The 19,919-nt window shown below is 39.2% G+C and overlaps 1 protein-coding gene across 1 annotated transcript in view; it reads right to left on the bottom strand.

The window, feature by feature from the left end:
* RP1 (RP1 axonemal microtubule associated) overlaps positions 1–19,919 on the bottom strand; it is a 315,423-nt gene that overhangs the window by 112,514 nt on the left and 182,990 nt on the right. The window contains exons 20-21 of the mRNA XM_017341307.3: positions 4,384–4,516; positions 2,868–3,019 (exon numbers count right to left, since the gene is read on the bottom strand). Of these exons, the coding sequence (XP_017196796.3) occupies positions 2,868–3,019; positions 4,384–4,516 (285 nt within the window). The remainder of the gene's footprint in view (positions 1–2,867; positions 3,020–4,383; positions 4,517–19,919) is intronic.

Here is a 19,919-nt window from a genome sequence, read left to right as displayed (position 1 = left end):
GCTTCCTGCTAACACAAACCCTTTGATTCAGTAGTGATGGCTTAAATAACTGGATTTTGTCACCATTCTGGGAGACTAGGAATGCATTTCTGGTCACTGCAGGAACAGTGAGTGTGAACCAGCAGATCAGAGCTCTATCTGCCTCTCTCTCTTTCTCTCCCCCCCTCAAATAAATAAAAAAGTAATTTTAAATGTTTAATTAAGAAAATGAACCAGGAAAACAAAGCATATTGATATCTTTGATTCTAAACTTCAAAACTGATGCCACTAAAATCACACTACTACTCTTCCTTATACGCCGATTATATCTCCTATCCAATTTTAATTTCAGTACATAATATACTCACCTGGTTCTCTGTTAAGTCCTATACATAATGTTGAACTGAAGATGAGTCATCAAGAAGAAGTATGTAATCTTAGGGCATCATCTTAGAAACTTTACATGATGCTGCACTGCTACAAAAATGCTGCATACTGGTGCCCCAACTAGTGGGAAGCCAGAAGAGATGGGGCCCTCACCATTCACCATGAAGTGGGAGAGGCAAAGAGTTTGGGGCTAATGCAGAGCTGGCTGAATCCTCTGAGGGATAACTTCACTGATCACTTAACATAATATTATAATACACTTTCTGAAATTTTGTCTCTACTCAAAATTAGTGATTCACTTGCAAAAGCAAAAAATAGGAATAATTTTGTCTTTGTGTCATCCAAAGCAGAACTGGCTTTCCTATTTATTCTGAGACAGCTTTTGTGTAATCTACGGTGATAAATAAAAAGGTACAGTTTAGCTGTTAGGTCTTTGATGCTTCCAGTTTCACAATCTACAACAAAAATGTCTGAGAAGCAATACTTTCAAACTGATTTAACAAGGCTTTTTGCTCAAAAACACACACTTGGGTACTTTTAATCCCCAATCTTAATTTCAGAGACCCAAATACAACCCATATACAACAAAGTAACTTTAATACATAACTGGGTTAAATATATATCCCACTGCAACTTCTCAACCATCTAACATATGGAAAGACTCATGTTATATATAAAGGGCAGGAGGGAATAATGAGGGGCTTCGGGTGTGAGAATAATAATTTGGTTCCATTAAAGGTGTTTAAAAGAAAAGTTATTGTGTAATATGAAATATTCTAGAGTGGCTCTAGACCTTTTAGAATAATGCTTTGTAACTTTCAGTATTTTTTTTTAAATATTTGATTTATTTATTTGAGAGGCAGAGTTACAGACAGAGAGAGGGAGTGACAGAGAGAAAGTTCTTCCATCTGCTGGTTCACTCCCTAAATTGCCCAATGAACAGAGCTGGGTTGATCAGAAGCTGTGGTAGAATGAGAACGTCATGTCAAGATGGCCACTGACAGTAGAGACTGCCTGGCAACAGGCCGTGATTGGATGGCTTCAGAAACGACATGACAACAGAGCCTGACTGACAACAGGTCATGATTGGATGGCTTCGGAAACCACATGACAACAGAGCCTGACTGACAACAGGCTGTGATTGAATGGCTTTGGAAACTGCCTGGCAACAGGCTGTGATTGGCTAGGGCATAGACCGGATTGGCTGCCTTGGCTATATAAGCAGCTGTAGCAACTAAAATAAACGAGTCTGCAGGCTGCTTGCATCAGGCCTGCTTTCTCCCGACTCCTGGGGTCTGTGTGGTGACTCCGCACCTCTTGCCCCCACCACGCTCCTCCTCTCAGAAACGAATCCACCACAACAAGAAGCCAGGAGCTTCTTCCTGGTCTCCCATGCAGGTATAGGGGTCCAAGCACTTGGGCCATCTTCCACTGCTTTTCCAGGTCATAGCAGAGAGCTGGATGGGAAGAGGAGCAGCTGGGACACAAACTGGCACCCATATGGGATGCTGGCGATGCAGGAAGAGGTTCAGCCCACTATGCCAAAGCACCAGCCCCAACTTTGTCTTGACAGAGCACGTTAATATTATTTTTACCTGACATCTTTTCAATTCATTTTATTTTTTTCTTTATTATATCGCTATTCTTTTATTCATTCAAGAAGCAGGCAGAGGGGTTGATGCTGTGGTGCCGCGGGTTAAAGCCCTGGCCTGCAGTGCCAGCATCCCATATGGCTGCCGGTTTGAGATCCGGCTGCTTCTTTTCTGATCCAGCTCTCTGCTATGGCCTGGGAAAGCAGTGGAAGATGGCCCAAGTCTTTGGTCTCCTGTACCCGCGTGGGAGACCCGGAAGAAGATCCTGGTTCCTGGCTTCAGATTGGCACAGCTCCAGCTGTTGCGGCCAATTGTGGAGTGAACCATCGGATGGAAGACCTCTCTCTCTCTCTCTCTCTGCGCCTCTCCTCTCTCTGTGTAATTCTGACTTTCAAACAAATAAATGGTTTTTTTTTTTTTTAAAGAAGCAGGCAAAGGGAGGAGAGAGCTCTTCCATCTACTTGTTCATTACCCAAATGCCCACAATGTACAGAGCCAAAACAGAACCAAGAGCTGTGAATTAAATTCAGGTTTCTTTCATTAATGGCAAAGACCTAACAACCTGAACTATCATCTGCTGCGTTTAGGAAGCTGGAAAGAGGAGCTGGGACTGAGAGTTGAACCCAGGTGCTCCAATATGGGATGCAGGTGTCTTAATAGCTAGACCAAATGCCCACCCTGATTTTTTCTTTGTTATGTGATTCATTTTTAGTTTAGTGTTTCCTATTTTTCTTTCAAGAATAACTTCTTAAACAAAGCATATTTAGGAAATCAGACCATGACATTTATGTTAAAGATTTCCAAAAACTAAAGCTTGAAGAATGTCAAGTACTTTTTAGATTTTAAACCACACATGGCCATCTTCAGAGGGGATGCTGGGAACCTGGGGAGTTATTTCCACAGACTCACCTGTCCTCTTTGAAATTTGACTGGCATGTTAGATTTATGTAGCTGTCGAAGGCCGGAATCTCCCCTGTCTCCATAGAGACACAGCAAAACCTCAGACTCTGTTTCTGCTTGTTTCAGTTGTCCAGTGTAGACATCAACCTGGTATTTCACTACTGAAAAAACAAGGGGAGAGAAAACAAAAAAAAAAAAGAAATCCATTGTCTTGGAACTCTTAAAAACAGAGAGAAACTCTTATTCAATGATCAAAATATCAAGTGAATATTTCTCTAAACTGGACGTTTTGTGTCTAATGAGACACTTTGGATTCTTTAATTATTAATTTTAATTGTAAATGAATATGTTTACACATAAACAAATGTCCAGAGCAGAGCGTTTATAGCTTTTTCCAAAAGAGACATATGAGATTGTCTAAAGGCTATCCTATTTTTGTGAGATAGGAGAATGTTATGCATAGTGGTCAGTGGCAAAAGTGACAGTATTTTTGTACATGATGCTTAAAATTTTTTTTATTTATTTTATTTATTTTTTTGACAGGCAGAGTGGACAGTGAGAGAGAGACAGAGAGAGAGAAAGGTCTTCCTTTTGCTGTTGGTTCACCCTCCAATGGCTGCCACGGCTGGCACACTGCGGCCGGCGCATCGCGCTGATCCAAAGGCAGGAGCCAGGTGCTTCTCCTGGTCTCCCATGGGGTGCAGGGCCCAAGCACTTGGGCCATTCTCCACTGCCTTCCTGGGCCACAGCAGAGAGCTGGACTGGAAGAGGAGCAACCGGGACAGAATCTGGAGCCCCGACCAGGACTAGAACCCAGGGTGCCGGCACCACAGGTGGAGGATTAGCCTAGTGAGCCCCGGCGCTGGCCTGTGTTTTGTCTTATTTCACTTAATATCTTGATCTCAATTTCTACTCATTTAGCTGAAAATATCATGATTTCATTCTTTTTGCGGCTGAATAATATTCCATTGTGTTTTTATGCCACATTTTACTTATCCAATTTATCTGCCAATGAAAACCTAGGTTGACTCAATATCTTGGCCATTGTGGGTCAGTACTGTAATGAACATGAGTGTGAATATGTATTTTATAGATTCATTTCATTTTCTTCAGATATAGATCCAGAAGTGAGATAGCTGGGCCATGTGACAGACTAATTTGAGCCATGGTGCCAGCCATGATGCTTAAAATTTAAATTGATACAAGGTTTGATGAGGAATCAATCAAAAGCAAGCTGATGGCCTCAGGTAAACAGCTAGTTCCAAGCAAAACTAAAGCACAGCCCTGACCTTTGTTAGCCCTTACAGCCTCAGCCTTGGGACTGTTAGCTGGACCATGAAAACCACTGTGAGATACACTGAACCTGACATCCACGAGACTCCCACCGTGACACTGAAAAATTCACTTCCCAATGGGTCAAACAGCTCTCAGATATAGGAAAAATGATCTATAACTAAATAATTTGGCAGTTTATTTCATCAACTACAAAACCACTTGTATAGGCTACTGAAGATTAATAACACACATGGGAAAATGGCTTCTCCTTCTTTTACCACAGGAAGCTCACAGACAATGTCCCCATCTGCTTGCATCCGAGAGAGCCAGGCATTTGTTACAAAATCTAGGATCTTCTTGCTCTTCATATGTTGCATGGTCACCTGGGATTAGAAGAAACAATAGTCAGACTGTGTGATTTCCAATTTCTTATAGAAGTTGAGTTGTTAAAGTGTACTGCAAAGTCTTATGGTGGTGGCATGGTTAGCAGCATTAATGTTGCTACTGGCTGTAGCCATCATTATTTGTCAAGTATTGTGCTAAGTGATTTAATTTAAATATCTTTTAATCATCACCAACTACATTGGTAAAATTCTTACAATTTTGCAGATAAGAAAAGGGAGGCATGGAGAATTGAAATGAATTCTGTCTGAAAGGAAACTATCGATCTTGCCTGTGGCAGTGACCAAACAACTAATCTACAGGAGAAAATCCAAGAGATTTTGTGTTCATGTTAGTCACCAGAGCAGGCCACACAGCAGAATGTTTTAAAATTTCTCATGCCCTTCAAGTGTATTTATAACACCTTTTAAGTGTATTTATAACTTCTGCAGGCTGAGGATAAGCCCTCGGCTGCCAGAGTCCAAGTGCCTTCTTTTGCAGCATGCAATCCGTTGCATTGCCTCCCTGCCCAGTGAGCTCTCAGAAGACCTTTTCTTAGCTCTTGCTCCTTTCAGGGTCTTTTACACAAAGGCCTCCTTCCCTTTATCCTCTACCTCACATCAGACGAGCAGAACACTTCCGGAAGGAATGTCGCAATTATTTGCCAGCCCTCCTAACTCATTGCAACTGTCCTCCTTTTCAGATATTAGTAAACCTTCTAAAAAAGCCTCCATCCTTCCTCAATTTCACCTGCTTCTTGCCTTGGAGCAAGTGCTTGCTCCCATTTCTCAGGGGCTCACTGTCAGAGCCCCGATGTAACACACTCTCTGCCATTCATGCCCCTCTCCATCCATGCCTTTAGTTTTTTTCAAGACAAATTATTCTAAAACAGAAATCCAATGTCTCTTTACACTGCTTACAACTTTTTCAATAGTTCTACTAATAGTATAAAATTTTAAATTCTGAACATAATGTGTCATTCATGATTGATGCTCTCCTTGCTAGATACTTTCTCTCACATCCTATATTTTAGCTGTACTGATCTGTTCTCAGTGCCACTCCTGGCCACATTACTTCTCATCTCACACATAAACTTGTCTCCCTACTTAGAATAGCTTCCATGTGATACATTACTATGATGAATCTGCCTACCCTTCATCAGTTTTCTCATCTTTAAAATGGGGGATAATTACTACTTTACACAGTTGCACAATATGGAGATTAGGTAACATTATAAGTTAGAAATGTATAAATCTTTATATAAGTTGTATTAACACATTCTATTAACAGCCAAATTTGGGGCTACATATACATATTTTATATATACATATGTATATATATGAGGTTAATGTAATATAGTCTACTACACTAGGAAATGTCCTTTCTATGGACTGTATCGTGCTTTACTTTTTTTTAACTTTTATTTAATGAATATAAATTTTGAAAGTACAGCTTATGGATTACAATGGCTTCCCCCCCATAACTTCCCTCCCACCCGCAACCCTCCCCTCTCCCACTCCCTCTCCCCTTCATTCACATTAAGATTCATTTTCAAGTCTCTTTATATACAGAAGATCAATTTAGTATGTATTAAGTAAAGATTTCAACAGTTTGCTCCCACACAAAAACACAAAATGAAAAATACTGTTTGAGTACTAGTTATAGCATTAAATCACAATGTACAGCACATTAAGGAGAGATCCTACGTGAGGAGTAAGTGCACAGTGACTCCTGTTGTTGACTTAACAAATTGACACTCTTGTTTATGGCATCAGTAATCACCCAAGGCTCTTGTCATGAGTTGCCAAGGCTATGGAAGCCTTTTGAATTCCATGCTTTACTTTTATAGCAATGGGATGGAAAACTCAGAATACCAAGACAAAGAGACTAGTTATAAGGACTCATACTAGTCCCAATAAGATACAGTCAGATACAAGGCTCAAATAAAATTATTTTCAGCCCACTTTCTGATCATAAGTTACTTCAAGGGCCGATGCTGTGGCGCAGCGGGTAAAAGCCGCAGCCTGTAGCACCGGCATCCCATATGGGAGCCGGTTTGAGACTTGGCTGCTCCACTTTCAATTCAGCTCTCTGCTATGGCCTGGGAAAGCAGTAGAAGATGCCCCAAGTCCTTGGGTCCCTGCATGCACAAGGGAGACCTGGAAGAAGCTCCTGGCCCCTGGCTTAGGATCGGTGCAGATCCAGCCGTTGTGGCCAATTGGGGAGTGAACCGTCGGATGGAAGACCTCTCTCTCTCTCTCTCTCTCTCTCTCTCTGCCTCTCCTCTCTCTGTGTAACTCTATGAAATAAATAAATAAATCTTTTAAAAAATGAAAAAATAAGAAACTTCAATTGTCCTAAGTGGCTAGAAATTCAGGGTGTGGATTGCTTATTTGAAAACTGGGGTAGAAGCAAAGGTGGGTGAATGAAAAGAATGATCCCCATCCCAACTGCTGAGGCCCTAGTTTAAGGGCCAGCTTGTTGGTAAGATTTCAGCTGTATAAAGGATCATATTCCTCATGAGCTAACAAACAGAATTCCTAAACCAAAACAGCTAACCAGAGGAGTTCCCAGGCCCTGCTCTGTCCGTGTAAGCTGAAGGCTCTGAAAAGGGGCACACACACCCTCGGCCTCATGTAGGCACGACTTCTGATGTAGATGTGCATGGACACTGGATGAGCAGGTTTAGGGGTTAAACAAAAAGAAACTATTTCTATCATCAAGGAGACTTTACAGATGATCTGTGATGTATAAACCCAAAATATTTAAATAATATGAGACTGCATTAAAGCAGCATATCAGTAAACTCTTATTAACACAGACACGCTCTATGAGGACTTATAATAATTCAAAGGCCAGATGGAATGCAAAGTTTCAGATAAGTGGAAGTCATAAGTGAAGGGGTCTTTTAGATTTCGGACTTGAAGGCTTCCCCATGAAATATAAGGTTTTTATAAGGCCATTCTACCTAAAGCTCCAATGGGTTCTTCCTCTATACTAACTTCTCCATGGAAACTGTTGAGAAACCTCTCATTTCTCAGGCACCACCATCCCTTTGACCTTAAAAGTATGTGCTGAGGACCGAATCTCACTGACTACTTAGGTGCAAATCTATTAACACCAACTCAGCAGCCTCCAAGGTGAGGGCTCTGAATGAGTTCCTTTTACCATCAAGGTTACGATGCCTCAAAACAGGAAGACAAAGAGTCAAAGTTGTAGGTTCTTTTTAAAGCAATAAAGGGATGTAGCGGTGCTTCTCAACCAGGTGATATTTTTGCCCCTACTGGACATGTGGCAATGTCTGGGGACATTTTTGGTTGTTACTATCTGTGTGGTGGTGCAGCAGCCCCTAGCATCTGCTGCACAGAGACTAGAGATGACACTAAACATTCAGCTGTGCATTGGACAGCACCCCCCTCAAAACAAAGAGTCATCTAACCACAAAAGCCAGCAGTGCCAAAGCTGAAGCATCTTAAATACGGTAGTCCCTTCTTTTTTTTTTAAGGGGACATATATGCCTGGAACTACGAATAGTGCTGAGTCTTACATATCCTATGTTTCTTACTATACATACTATATACTTAGGATAAGTGTTAATTTATAAATCAGTAGGAAGTCAACAATGAAGAATAATAAAATAATTATTACAATATACTGTAAAAAAGTTATTTAAAACCTATGAATTGTTTTTCCTCTTAAATTTTCCACTTAATAGCCAGCGCCGCGGCTCACTAGGCTAATCCTCCACCTTGCGGCGCCGGCACACCGGGTTCTAGTCCCGGTCGGGGCGCCGAGTTCTGTCCCGGTTGCCCCTCTTCCAGGCCAGCTCTCTGCTGTGGCCAGGGAGTGCAGTGGAGGATGGCCCAAGTGCTTGGGCCCTGCACCCCATGGGAGACCAGGAGAAGCACCTGGCTCCTGGCTTCAGATCAGCGCGGTGCGCTGGCTGCAGCGCGGTGGCCGCGGCAAAAGGAAGACCTTTCTCTCTGTCTCTCCCTCTCACTGTCCACTCTGCCTGTCATAAAAAAAAAAAAAAAAATTCCACTTAATAATTTCACATCATAGTTGACTGCAGGTAACTGAAACCACAAAAACTGAAACCATGGTTAGAAATAAGTACAATTACTTAATCCCCAATTGCATCATTAGAGTGACCTTAGCAGATAAAGAGAGAGAAAGGGATAGATGCATACATGGGTCTTATTGCCAATTGTGCTTATTTCTGCTTTTATTTTCACAGGAAATATTCTACTTGTTAAATAAAAGAGGGCAAAATTTCTGATTCTATAGCTAACAGTGCAGACCCAGTAAAAGAGTTGTGGTTAGTGGAGTAAATTTGGATTTGGATCAAAGATCTTGGTTTATGCTTTGCACGGCTACTTACTGGGTGTATGACTGTGATCATCAGGTCCCTATGTGTAAAATTAGCACTGTAACTTGTCTCACCAAGCTGAAGAGTAAATGAAGTAAAAATGCCATATGGAATGGCTGGCACTGAGTGTAGAAGGTTAAGCCTCTGCCTGCCTTGTCAGTATCCCATATGGGCACCAGTTCAAGTCTAAGCTGCTCTACTTCCGATCTGTACTAATGAACCTGAGAAAGCAGTGGAAGATGGCCCAAGCACATGGGTCTCTGCACTCAGATGGGTGACCTTGAAGAAGCTCCAGGCTTCAGCCTGGCCAAGCTCTGCCATTATGGCCATTTGGGGAGTGAACCAGTGGATGGAAGATTCTCTCTCTCCTTCTCTCTCTATATCTCTGCCTTTAAAAAAACCATTTACATGGTTTACAAGCTGTCTTATGGAAAACAGCTTGTAAAGCATGTTTAGGTGATTAGGCATAAACGTTATTTCCCAAAGTGGAGTTTTCTCAAGCATGGGTCATGATACCAAGGAAGACTGTAAGGCAGCTTCATTTCATAATCACTGATTTTCCTGTTTCACTTCTTTTTTTAGGTCTACATGTTAGCTATGTGATATCAAATGCTTATTTCCTGAAAGTGATTTAATAATTTGATATAATAACAGTATCTGCCTTCCTACAGTATAAACACTAAAAGTGATAATGTATACCCTGGGTTTTCAATATCTGTTTTCTGGTGTTGTTATTAATAGTAGTATCAAAATTAAACACTGTGGGACTGATGTTTGTGGTACAATGGATTAAACCGCTGCTTGCAAAACCAGCATCCCATATCAAAGCACCGTTCCAAGTTCCAGCAGTTCTGCTTCACATCCAGCTTCTGCTGATGCACCTGGGAAGGCATAGAAGATGGCTCAAACACTTGGGTTCCTGCCACCCACGTGGGATATCCAGATGGAGTTCCTGGCTTTTGCTTTCAGACTGGCCCAGCCCTGTCTATTGCAGTCATTTGGGGTGTAAAGCAGCATATGGAAGATCTCTCCCTCTCTTTCTCTGCCTATCAAATGAATAATTTTTTTTAACTTTTATTTAATGATTATAAATTTCCAAAGTACGACTTATGGATTACAATGGCTTCCCCCCCATACCGTCCCTTCCACCCACTACCCTCCCCTTTCCCACTCCCTCTCCCCTTCCATTCACATCAAGATTCATTTTTGATTATCTTAATATACAGAAGATCAGCTTAGTATACATTAAGTAAGGATTTCAACAGTTTGCTCCCACACAGAAACATAAAGTGAAAAATAATAGATGATTTTTTTTAAATGATGATGAAATCAGGTCAGACCTATTGTCATGTTTAATCCCAGTGAGAGTCAAGTTGGGAATTGATAATTTCTTTTTTTTTTTTTTACAGAAGATCAGTTTAGTATACATTAAGTAAAGATTTCAACAGTTTGCACCCCCATAGAAACACAAAGTGAAATATATTGTTTGGGTACTCGTTATAGCATTAAATCTCAATACACAGCACATTAAGGACAGAGATCCTACATGAGGAGTAAGTGCACAGTGACTCCTGTTGTTGACTTTACCAATTGACACTCCTGTCTATGGCATCAGTAATCTCCCTATGCTCCAGTCATGAGTTTCCAAGGCTATGGAAGCCCTCTGAGTTCTCCGACTCTTATCTTGTTTAGACAAGGTCATAGTCAAAGTGGAGGTTCTCTCCTCCCTTCAGAGAAAGGTTCAATGCAATACCAATCAAGATACCGAAGACCTTCTTCTCAGATCTGGAAAAAATGGTGCTGAAATTTATATGGAGGCACAAGAGACCTCGAATAGCTAAAGCAATCTTGTACAACAAAAACAAAGCCGGAGGCATCACAATACCTGATTTCAGGACATACTACAGGGCAGTTGTAATCAAAACAGCATGGTACTGGTACAGAAACAGATGAATAGACCAATGGAACAGAATTGAAACACCAGAAATCAACCCAAACATCTACAGCCAACTTATATTTGATCAAGGATCTAAAACTAATTCCTGGAGCAAGGACAGTCTATTCAATAAATGGTGCTGGGAAAATTGGATTGCCACGTGCAGAATCATGAAGCAAGACCCCTACCTTACACCTTACACAAAAATCCACTCAAAATGGATTAAAGACCTAAATCTACGACCTGACACCATCAAGTTACTAGAGAACATTGGAGAAACCCTTCAAGATATTGGCACAGGCAAAGAATTTCTAGAAAAGACCCGGGAGGCACAGGCAGTCAAAGCCAAAATCAACTATTGGGATTGCATCAAATTGAGAAGTTTCTGTACTGCAAAAGAAACAGTCAGGAGAGTGAAGAGACAACCGACAGAATGGGAAAAAATATTTGCAAACTATGCAACAGATAAAGGGTTAATAACCAGAATCTACAAAGAGATCAAGAAACTCCACAAAAACAAAACCAACAACCCGCTTAAGAGATGGGCCAAGGACCTCAATAGACATTTTTCAAAAGAGGAAATCCAAATGGCCAACAGGCACATGAAAAAATGTTCAAGGTCATTAGCAATCAGGGAAATGCAAATCAAAACCACAATGAGGTTTCACCTCACCCCAGTTAGAATGGCTCACATGCAGAAATCTACCAACAACAAATGAATAAATTTTAAAAATAATAAATCCTTTAAAAGCAAACATAGAGATTAGAGACCAGAATTCTTAACTATTATTTAGAATTCTGATTCTTCACTCTCTAACAATCTCCTAGAGAGCGCACAAGGAAAACTTCATTCAAATGTTCAGTTCTCTATAATTAGAAGGAGAAATTTTATTCCAAATCCCTGCCTCTTCCCCTATGTGGATTGATCAGGACTATCTGGGAAGACAGATAATGGCTTCTTCCCCTCTTGTAGCCCTAAGCAAATAAGTGGATTCTCTTCCTTCTTCTCTTACTAGGAAATTTCCAGAATTCTCTAGCTTATCAGTCAAGAGGTCCATAAACAAAAGGCAAAAATTCCAAAAGAGACTTCCAAACTCTTTGAAATTCCAAAGTTACCATCCTCTGAACACTTTCTCCCACTCAGCTCATCCCCCGAGTAAATTTCTCCAGCACATTTAGCTTCCTAGATATCCAAATGCACACTCCTTATCAGTTTTTGCAAGGCAGCTCCCATTCTCGTCCCTTGTACCTGGGGCAGGAACCCAAAAGAAAAGCAATGTCCATTCCTCTCTCAACCACAGGTGCTGGCACCACCCCAGCTTCTCTCCATGGCTTTACCTCTTCTGCTAATGCCCTCCCCTGAGGCCTTTTACTAACTCTCCTTACAGTTTTATTGTGTTGTGTTTTGTTTTCATCTCAACCAAGACAGCAAGTAGAGAAAGGATCAGGCTAGTTGGAGTGAGGCTGTCACTGCAGCCAGAACACTCAAGGTGGTGAGGGAAGAGTGGGCCAGCTTAACCTCCTGCCTGGCTGGCTCCACATATTTCCTTTCTATTAGGATTAAGCACAAATGTGATTAATAACCAAGATTAATTACTACTGTATCCTACTTTTTTAATCATATAGCCTTCACATATTTTATCTAATTCTAAATGTAATGTAGACTTTTCTCGGAAGAGAAATGATATACAACCAAAGTTTAAAAAGATTTTCTGAGAGCCACACACATAGCCAGTTGTTTGCTGGACACCTGCGCATAGGATAAAGGATGTATTAGGATGAAAAAGTTTGAAAAAAAAATGCTTTTAGAGATCCTACTCTGAAATATCGTAAACCTTCATTCAATAAAACAAAAAATTGTGCAATACTTCCACCCTCACTATATATCCAATTTATACAAAGTTTTTCTAAAAGATAAAAGGCAAATAGTCACTAACACATTTATTGGACACAAAGTGTTTACCATACCCTATAAGATCTAGTAGTGAAGATGGGAAGTGAGTGCTAACACCAGTCAACATTTTCTTGTTGGAGTCAGAAATATGAAAATATATTAACACAAACTATGTTCTCAGAGAACCCCTGAAGTGTGCCTGTAAATCAGGTACAAAGCCAAAGTTTGATTCTAAGTCTTCCCATTTCTCATCTGTGCCTTGTGCTAACACCCTATTTGTTACAAGGACTGCACAAACAGGATCAACTATGGTATTTACAATCGACTGAGGGACTATCAAATGCACGAATTTATCTTTGGTTCAAATAAACTGGTGCAACTTTGAGAATGTTTCTATAAACTGCTGGAGTCTTTTGAGATTAAACATTTGACTGGAGATTTTGTGAGAAGAAGCTGGTGCTTCCTGCTGTTCACTGAACTAGAAAATCCTCAAAAACAAACTATTTCTCTTGCTGCATTTCAGAACTTGCTCTTCCCTTTCAGTGGCTCTTTCTAGAATCCTGAAGTGAAGAAGTAACTGCAAATGAAAAGGAACTGGAAATACTTAAAAGGTTTTTTAAAACTTCAAATAAATAAATAAAGCCAATTTAATCTTGCTCAACCAAATTCAAGATGGCCTGAAGCTCATATCAAATAGATTATCATATCAGGAGAAGGAGCTATGGTCTTGTCTCACTATTAACTGTCTGAATAGGCTGCCTCTCTAAAGCTGCCTAGGATGCTTTGTCAAGAGCCCCCCCGCCACATGCAGAGTATCAACTATGCAAGGTTACATTCCATTCCCTAAACACCAAGCAAGACCATACGATTTCCCTTGAGTTAACACTATCAAGTCACAAAGCATTTCACATAGATTATATTTGTTAAACAAATTATATAACATCAATTCACTCATTTTATAAATATTTAGTCAACATATACAACATACGGGGCACTAATCTAGGAGCTGGGGTTATAACACTGAATGTTACGAAGTAGAGATCAGATAATAAACAAATGAAAAGAAATAAGCTAAACGATGTGTTCTAAAGAAAATAAACCAGGTCAATGATAGCAAGACAAAGCACGTGACTGGAGCATCCTGAGCAAGGGCAGAATGGCATCAGATTAGACAGGAGGAAGACGTGATCTGATTGATGTTTATAAGAAACTGCTGTGGCTGCTCTTTGATGCCCAGATCCCAGAGAGGAGCAGAAAAGAAGGTGGAAGGCTTTCACAGTAGAGAGGAGAGTAAAAATGAAAACTTAGACTAAAGTAATGGTTAATAAGATACAGAAAAATAGACCAACTCAAGACGTGTTTCAGGAACAGAGTCAATGGGATTCTTAAGGAATTGAATTTTGGGGGTAAGGGAAACAAAAGAGTCTAGGAAAACTTGCAAGGTTCCAGCTTAGATAACTCCATGCTCAGGTGAATTAGATTGAGGGAGAAGTAGGTTGGGTAGAGGAATCAAGAGTTCTTATGAAGTGTTGTTCATTTTTTTTTTTTCAGAAATACGGCAAGTGTTGTTGAGCCCTGCTTTATAATAGAGTAGACTTAAAGAAAAAGTGATGAGACCACTTATTAGAATTTAAACTTTCCCCAAGCCTTTTAACTTCAATTCTAAAGTTTACTTCTTCAATTTGAATAGTCAAAGATTATTGAAGAGAAGAAAAAAATAGGAAATCTAAGAATCAGAAACAATGACTACCGGTTGCCCCTCTTCCAGGCCAGCTCTCTGCTGTGGCCAGGGAGTGCAGTGGAGGATGGCCCAAGTACTTGGGCCCTGCACCCCATGGGAGACCAGGATAAATACCTGGCTCCTGCCATCGGATCAGCGCAGTGCGCCGGCCGCAGCGCGCCGGCCGCGGCGGCCATTGGAGGGTTAAGCAACGGCAAAGGAAGACCTTTCTCTCTGTCTCTCTCTCTCACTGTCCACTCTGCCTGTCAAAAAATAAATAAATAAATAAAAAACAATGACTAGCTTGAAATAACAGCACTTGCTAAAATATATTCCTATCTTTATTTCTTCAACATTCAAAGATATTTACTATATGATCATCTTCAGTTATAGCCTTCTTATTTTAGGTTAACACTACATAAAAGCTGAATTGCAATCAATTCAGTTACTTGGATTAATATTGTATAACAGTATCCTGGAAGATAGAGAGTATAGTTGTTCAATGTATATTAATATAGCTAAGATACCAAGTCAGATAGCAGCAAAGGCCTGGTCAAGGAAAAAGAAAAGCTTAAAATCTGAATGATATCCCAGATCCACCCCTACACCAAAGGCCACCAGCTGCCAAATATCATGCATAGAGCAGTTTTCCTGATCAAAATCTAAATGTTACACAAAAACGTAGGTTTTACCCCTTTTAACCTGGGACACTAGGAATAATTCCAACAAATACCTGTTAGAAGCACTGATTTACCCCAAATAATAATGTCCCCAAAGTACTCCCACTGTTCATCACATGGAGCTGTTGGATATACACAGTTCACCATTATCAACAGGAAAGGAGCCCTCACTGTGTATGTCCTAATAATGGTATAGTTTCAGATGTTCTCAGTCCACGAGAGGCACATTTGATCATTACAGAACCAGCCATTCTCTGTTTTCAGAATAATGCTTCAGCCTATTCTATTATTCTATTTATACCAAGAAGTCCCAAACCCCTAACTTTCACTTTACCTATGATACAGAGTGGCCAACTGTGAGGACTATGAAAAAGTCATCATTGTTGATGGAAAATGCTGATTTCAAGCTTCAAAGCCAAACTTTATGTTGGGATGACAGGGAATTAATAAGGTGAATTTTCCAAAATATTATTTCATTGAAATATAAACAACTAACTTTCCTTTGAACAAATACCTAAGGAAATAGTAGTATCTTTGTAACCTAAGATATAAATACCTAAGGAAATAGTAGTATCTTTGTAACCTAAGATATTCAGTATGTTTTAACTTCCTAAATGAAGAGAAACAATTTTAGGAGTGGCCTCAATAGAAATTAAAGTTCATTTCCTTAACTCCCTCTGCTGATTTATAACAGTAAATATTAGTTGTTTCACAAGAGAACATTACCATAAAAATTCACTCTAGGTTTCTTAGAAAGTAAAGATTCCTGAACTATTGTAAGAAATTTCAACCAAATTGTTAAATACATATCCTAAAAATAGCTGAGTGGAACAGACATTGGGTGATAGTTAACATCATCTGACTCAACATATTAGAATTCAACATTGAGGTTACAAAACCTTGGTCAGGTTATCGAACCTTTCTTTCTAGAACCTAAGAGAAAGGGAGAAATCAATTTAGTTCCCTCCATAAATATTTCAGGAAAGAAAGAAAGAGAGAGAGATAGAGAGAGAGAGAGATAGAGAGAGAGAGAGAAACAATTTCACTGGGATAAAGAGATTTAAAATTATAACTCTAAGGAAAACTAAAGCACAATCTGGTTTACAGTGAAGTTAATGATGGAACTATTATCTTTTCCCTATGCTTGATTAAATACTTTGAACATGACAATAATTCTGTATGCTTTTATGCACTTGCCAAATGCTCTCTTTCTTCCATCCTGACATGTAGAAGAAAAGAAAAATTACTTTGGTTCTCAACTGTTCTAAAACATAAAGTTAGTTGATTAGCACAATCCATACATTTTAAAAAAATGGAAATAGCTATCAAGGGGACTACATAGAAGTCCTAAAGATTACTGAATTGTGCCACTAGGAAAAAAATGCATATGAATGAATAAAACTTGGTATTAAATAGAAATAAAGTGCAATTCTGAAATACTGAGAGAATAGATAAGTTTAATGATCAGATATAAGATGATAGTCACCTACATAGCATTCTTTCCACATGCCTGAGGAGGAACACAAGAGACAGTAATATAAGATCTGTAAATCTATGTATTTACCAACTGATTCTACTTAAGCAAAAACAAGCACCATATATCTGACAAATTCCAGTCTATCTAAAGACCACTCAAACACTAGGAAACTATTCTAGTTTTGCAAATTAGGTACTGTCCCTCTCTTTGGAGAACAAATAATCTTGCCTGCATAGCTATACAGTATTTCACAACAGTCTATACTCATCATTGGTAAGTGAAATAGGCAACCCCCAAATAACATTCCATTCACCATATCTCCCTGCTGTACCCTCACTTGTATCTCTCCTCTCTTGAAGATCTTTGTCCACAAAGTCTTTCCAGTTCTTTTAAGGAACATGCCTATTTTTCTTATTGGAAACCTACTGCAAATAGGTCTGAACATGCAGGCATGATTTTAACTACTCTCTAGTTTTCATGTTCCTTGATCTTAAATCTCCAACCACTTGGAAAGAAAAGAAGAATATGCATTCTAATTTTGCATCATTGCAATGGCTAAGGGCAGACAAATGGTAAGCTTATTACTGCCTCTGAGATGCACCATCCTAACCCAATAATTCACCCACCTACTGTTTCTAGGCTAGAAGTAGTCCTTGGGATCTCATAATGATTACTCTTCCCAGAACTCTCTACAGACTTTCAAAGCTCAAAAGAGTAGTTTAGCATATTAGCTAGTCATTGTCTAAATCACATTAATTATAACCCCTGCATATTATTAACTGTGATTGAATTCACACAATGTAAGTAATTTTTCCCAACGTATAAACATTATTTAAATGAGCAAAATATGGGCTATTATACTAGCTCCTGTGTTATTTCTTCCTATAAGCTTAGACACATTAAGACAAAATCTCATGAAAAATAAATCCAAGTTTTTACAAATCCAATAACTTTTGAAATACCCCAAGGAATTCACAATCATAAAAAGCAAATAGCCATTTAGACTGCTATTTTGTATATCCCACAAAACATAACCCAACAACCATTACATATTTGTGAAATGGGGCATTGTAGTTACAAGCCCTAAACTGCAGTGGTGGCCCTTCAGAACCCTCTGACACAGACACTCAGCTATGCACCTGGACACTTCATCTGGACTCATTCCCCAGAGAGCTCTCTTGCCATCCTCCTTTGAATATCTGCCTGCACTGTTGCCTCTGGACAAACTCCTGCTGGGAGAGATTTTCCACAAGTGCAAACTTGTCAGGCATCATCCAAAACTTGGGAGTGCTACTGCCTCTGCCTCCCAGTGTTACCTGTTTCCAGATAGCTGCCAAATGCCTCAAATCCCCACAGTAATGCACAGTGTTTATTTCTTAGGATGCTAATAGATTTTATCTGAAAAGTATGGTCCTGTGGTGAGTTTAGTTTTGGAAATGCTGTTAAACAGTTCTCTTTGCCACAGGGCTTCTCAGAGCCTTTACTGTATTTATATGTTCTGTGATGTTCCAAGAGAGGCATGAGAAACTCAGTGTTTCACAAACTCATTTCACCAAGGAAACATTTATTGGAGAGCACCTTTAGAAAGCAGAGGCATGACCCGATTCTCACTTTGGAGAGAGGGGTCTCTGGGCTGAGGTGGTGGGGATTAAGAGGGAAAGTAACTTCTCCGGATGGCTCACACAAATACTGAGTTGTAGAAACCATTCTCCACCCATAAAATTAGAAAGAAAGAAAGAAAGAAAGAAAGAAAGAAAGAAAGAAAGAAAGAAAGAAAGAAAGAAAGAAAGAAAGAAAGAAAGAAAACTTCCTAAGAAATAGCTGACTCCAGAGCTGGAAAGAAAAGGAAGTTGTAAATGAACCTAAAATTTTTATCTCAGATAATAAAGAAATCCTCACAGACTGGATAGCAACATGTCAAAAAGATATAGGAGCTTCAGTTGTTTTAGTATTTCTAATTCTGTATAGTGTTTTAGCCTTGTTAACATTTCTGTCCCATGCACATCTAGCTGAAATCATGGTTGATCTGAACCATTTTGATAAGCAAGATAACTGGGGAATCTCTGCCCATTTTCTGAGCAGTGTCCATCTTCTCTTGAAATTAAATGAATGTTGAACAGTTCCAGGTGTGTGTTGTAGATTTGAAATCTCTACATTTTTTGGGACTCTTAGCCCTTTTGATACATGGAAAACTTAAATGTATTTAAATTTCTGTCAAGGTTGTATTGGGTCCCAATTGATTGATATGTAAAAAGTTACTATTAATTGTAGGTGATTACCCAAATAACCTACCAATCTTTCCATCTAATAAGTACATTAAAAATTGTTATCAAAATAAAAAAAAGATATAGGAGCTTAAAGGAACAAATCAAGAATGATTTAAGAACCAAAATAAATGGTGATAAAAGCAGAGTAAGTCTATCAAATAAAATGAGAAAATACCTGGTAGTACAGTTGTCTCTCATGGATGCTCAAGTCCCTTATAGAAAGAAAATGATGTATCTTTTGCATACATCCTCCCACATACTTTAAGTTACTTATAATACTCATAGCAATATAAGTGCTATGTAAATAATTGTTGTATTATATTATGTAGGGAATAAGAGTAAGGACAAAATCTGCACATGTTCAGAACAGATGCATTTTTTAAAATATGTTAATATGAGGTTAGTTCAACCCATGGGTGTGAAGCCCATGGATATAGGAGGGCCAGTTGTATAAATAACTAAAATATTAAGTAGTAGAGGAGAAAGTTCTACTTTATAATTGAATGGCACTTAATAAATGGAGAAATAAGAACAGAAACAGAAAGTCACCATTCAGCAACCATCAAAGTAATACCTGCTTCAGGCAAGAATCACCAATGGATGCTGAAATTAGTGAGTAAAACTTTTATGATAAGGTATTTACATAGTCAAATAATCACTGGGTATGTCAGCAAATCTCTCTCAAGTGATTAAAACACTTTTAATAGAGAATGATAAAATAAAAGGATTTCAGTTCTAGCAACTAGGGAATCTAGGTAAAATTGGAGTTCTTTGTTCCAGTCCAGCAATTTTTGAAAAAAAAATCATGAAATGACTTCAAAATTAAAAACTGTATGAAAAGTTCCTTCTCCACAACACTTTGGTGGTTTAATTACAGTTCTAGTTTCTCAGTTCATTTATTGAATCAAATAATGCTCCATGCACTTTGCTGTCACCAGAAGAATGGCTCCCAGGGCTGAGCGCTCTCACCTCCAACATCTTGCAACACAGTGATGTTGCTAAACTGTTTTCCTTGTTTTGAATATGATTTGTCTTCTCTGAATGCATGCTGAAATTCTATAG

Source organism: Oryctolagus cuniculus, chromosome 6 (genome assembly GCF_964237555.1).
Source record: "Oryctolagus cuniculus chromosome 6, mOryCun1.1, whole genome shotgun sequence".
NCBI lineage: Eukaryota > Metazoa > Chordata > Mammalia > Lagomorpha > Leporidae > Oryctolagus > Oryctolagus cuniculus.
Note: the sequence above shows the minus strand (reverse complement) of the source record. Positions and strands in the feature narration are given on the sequence as shown.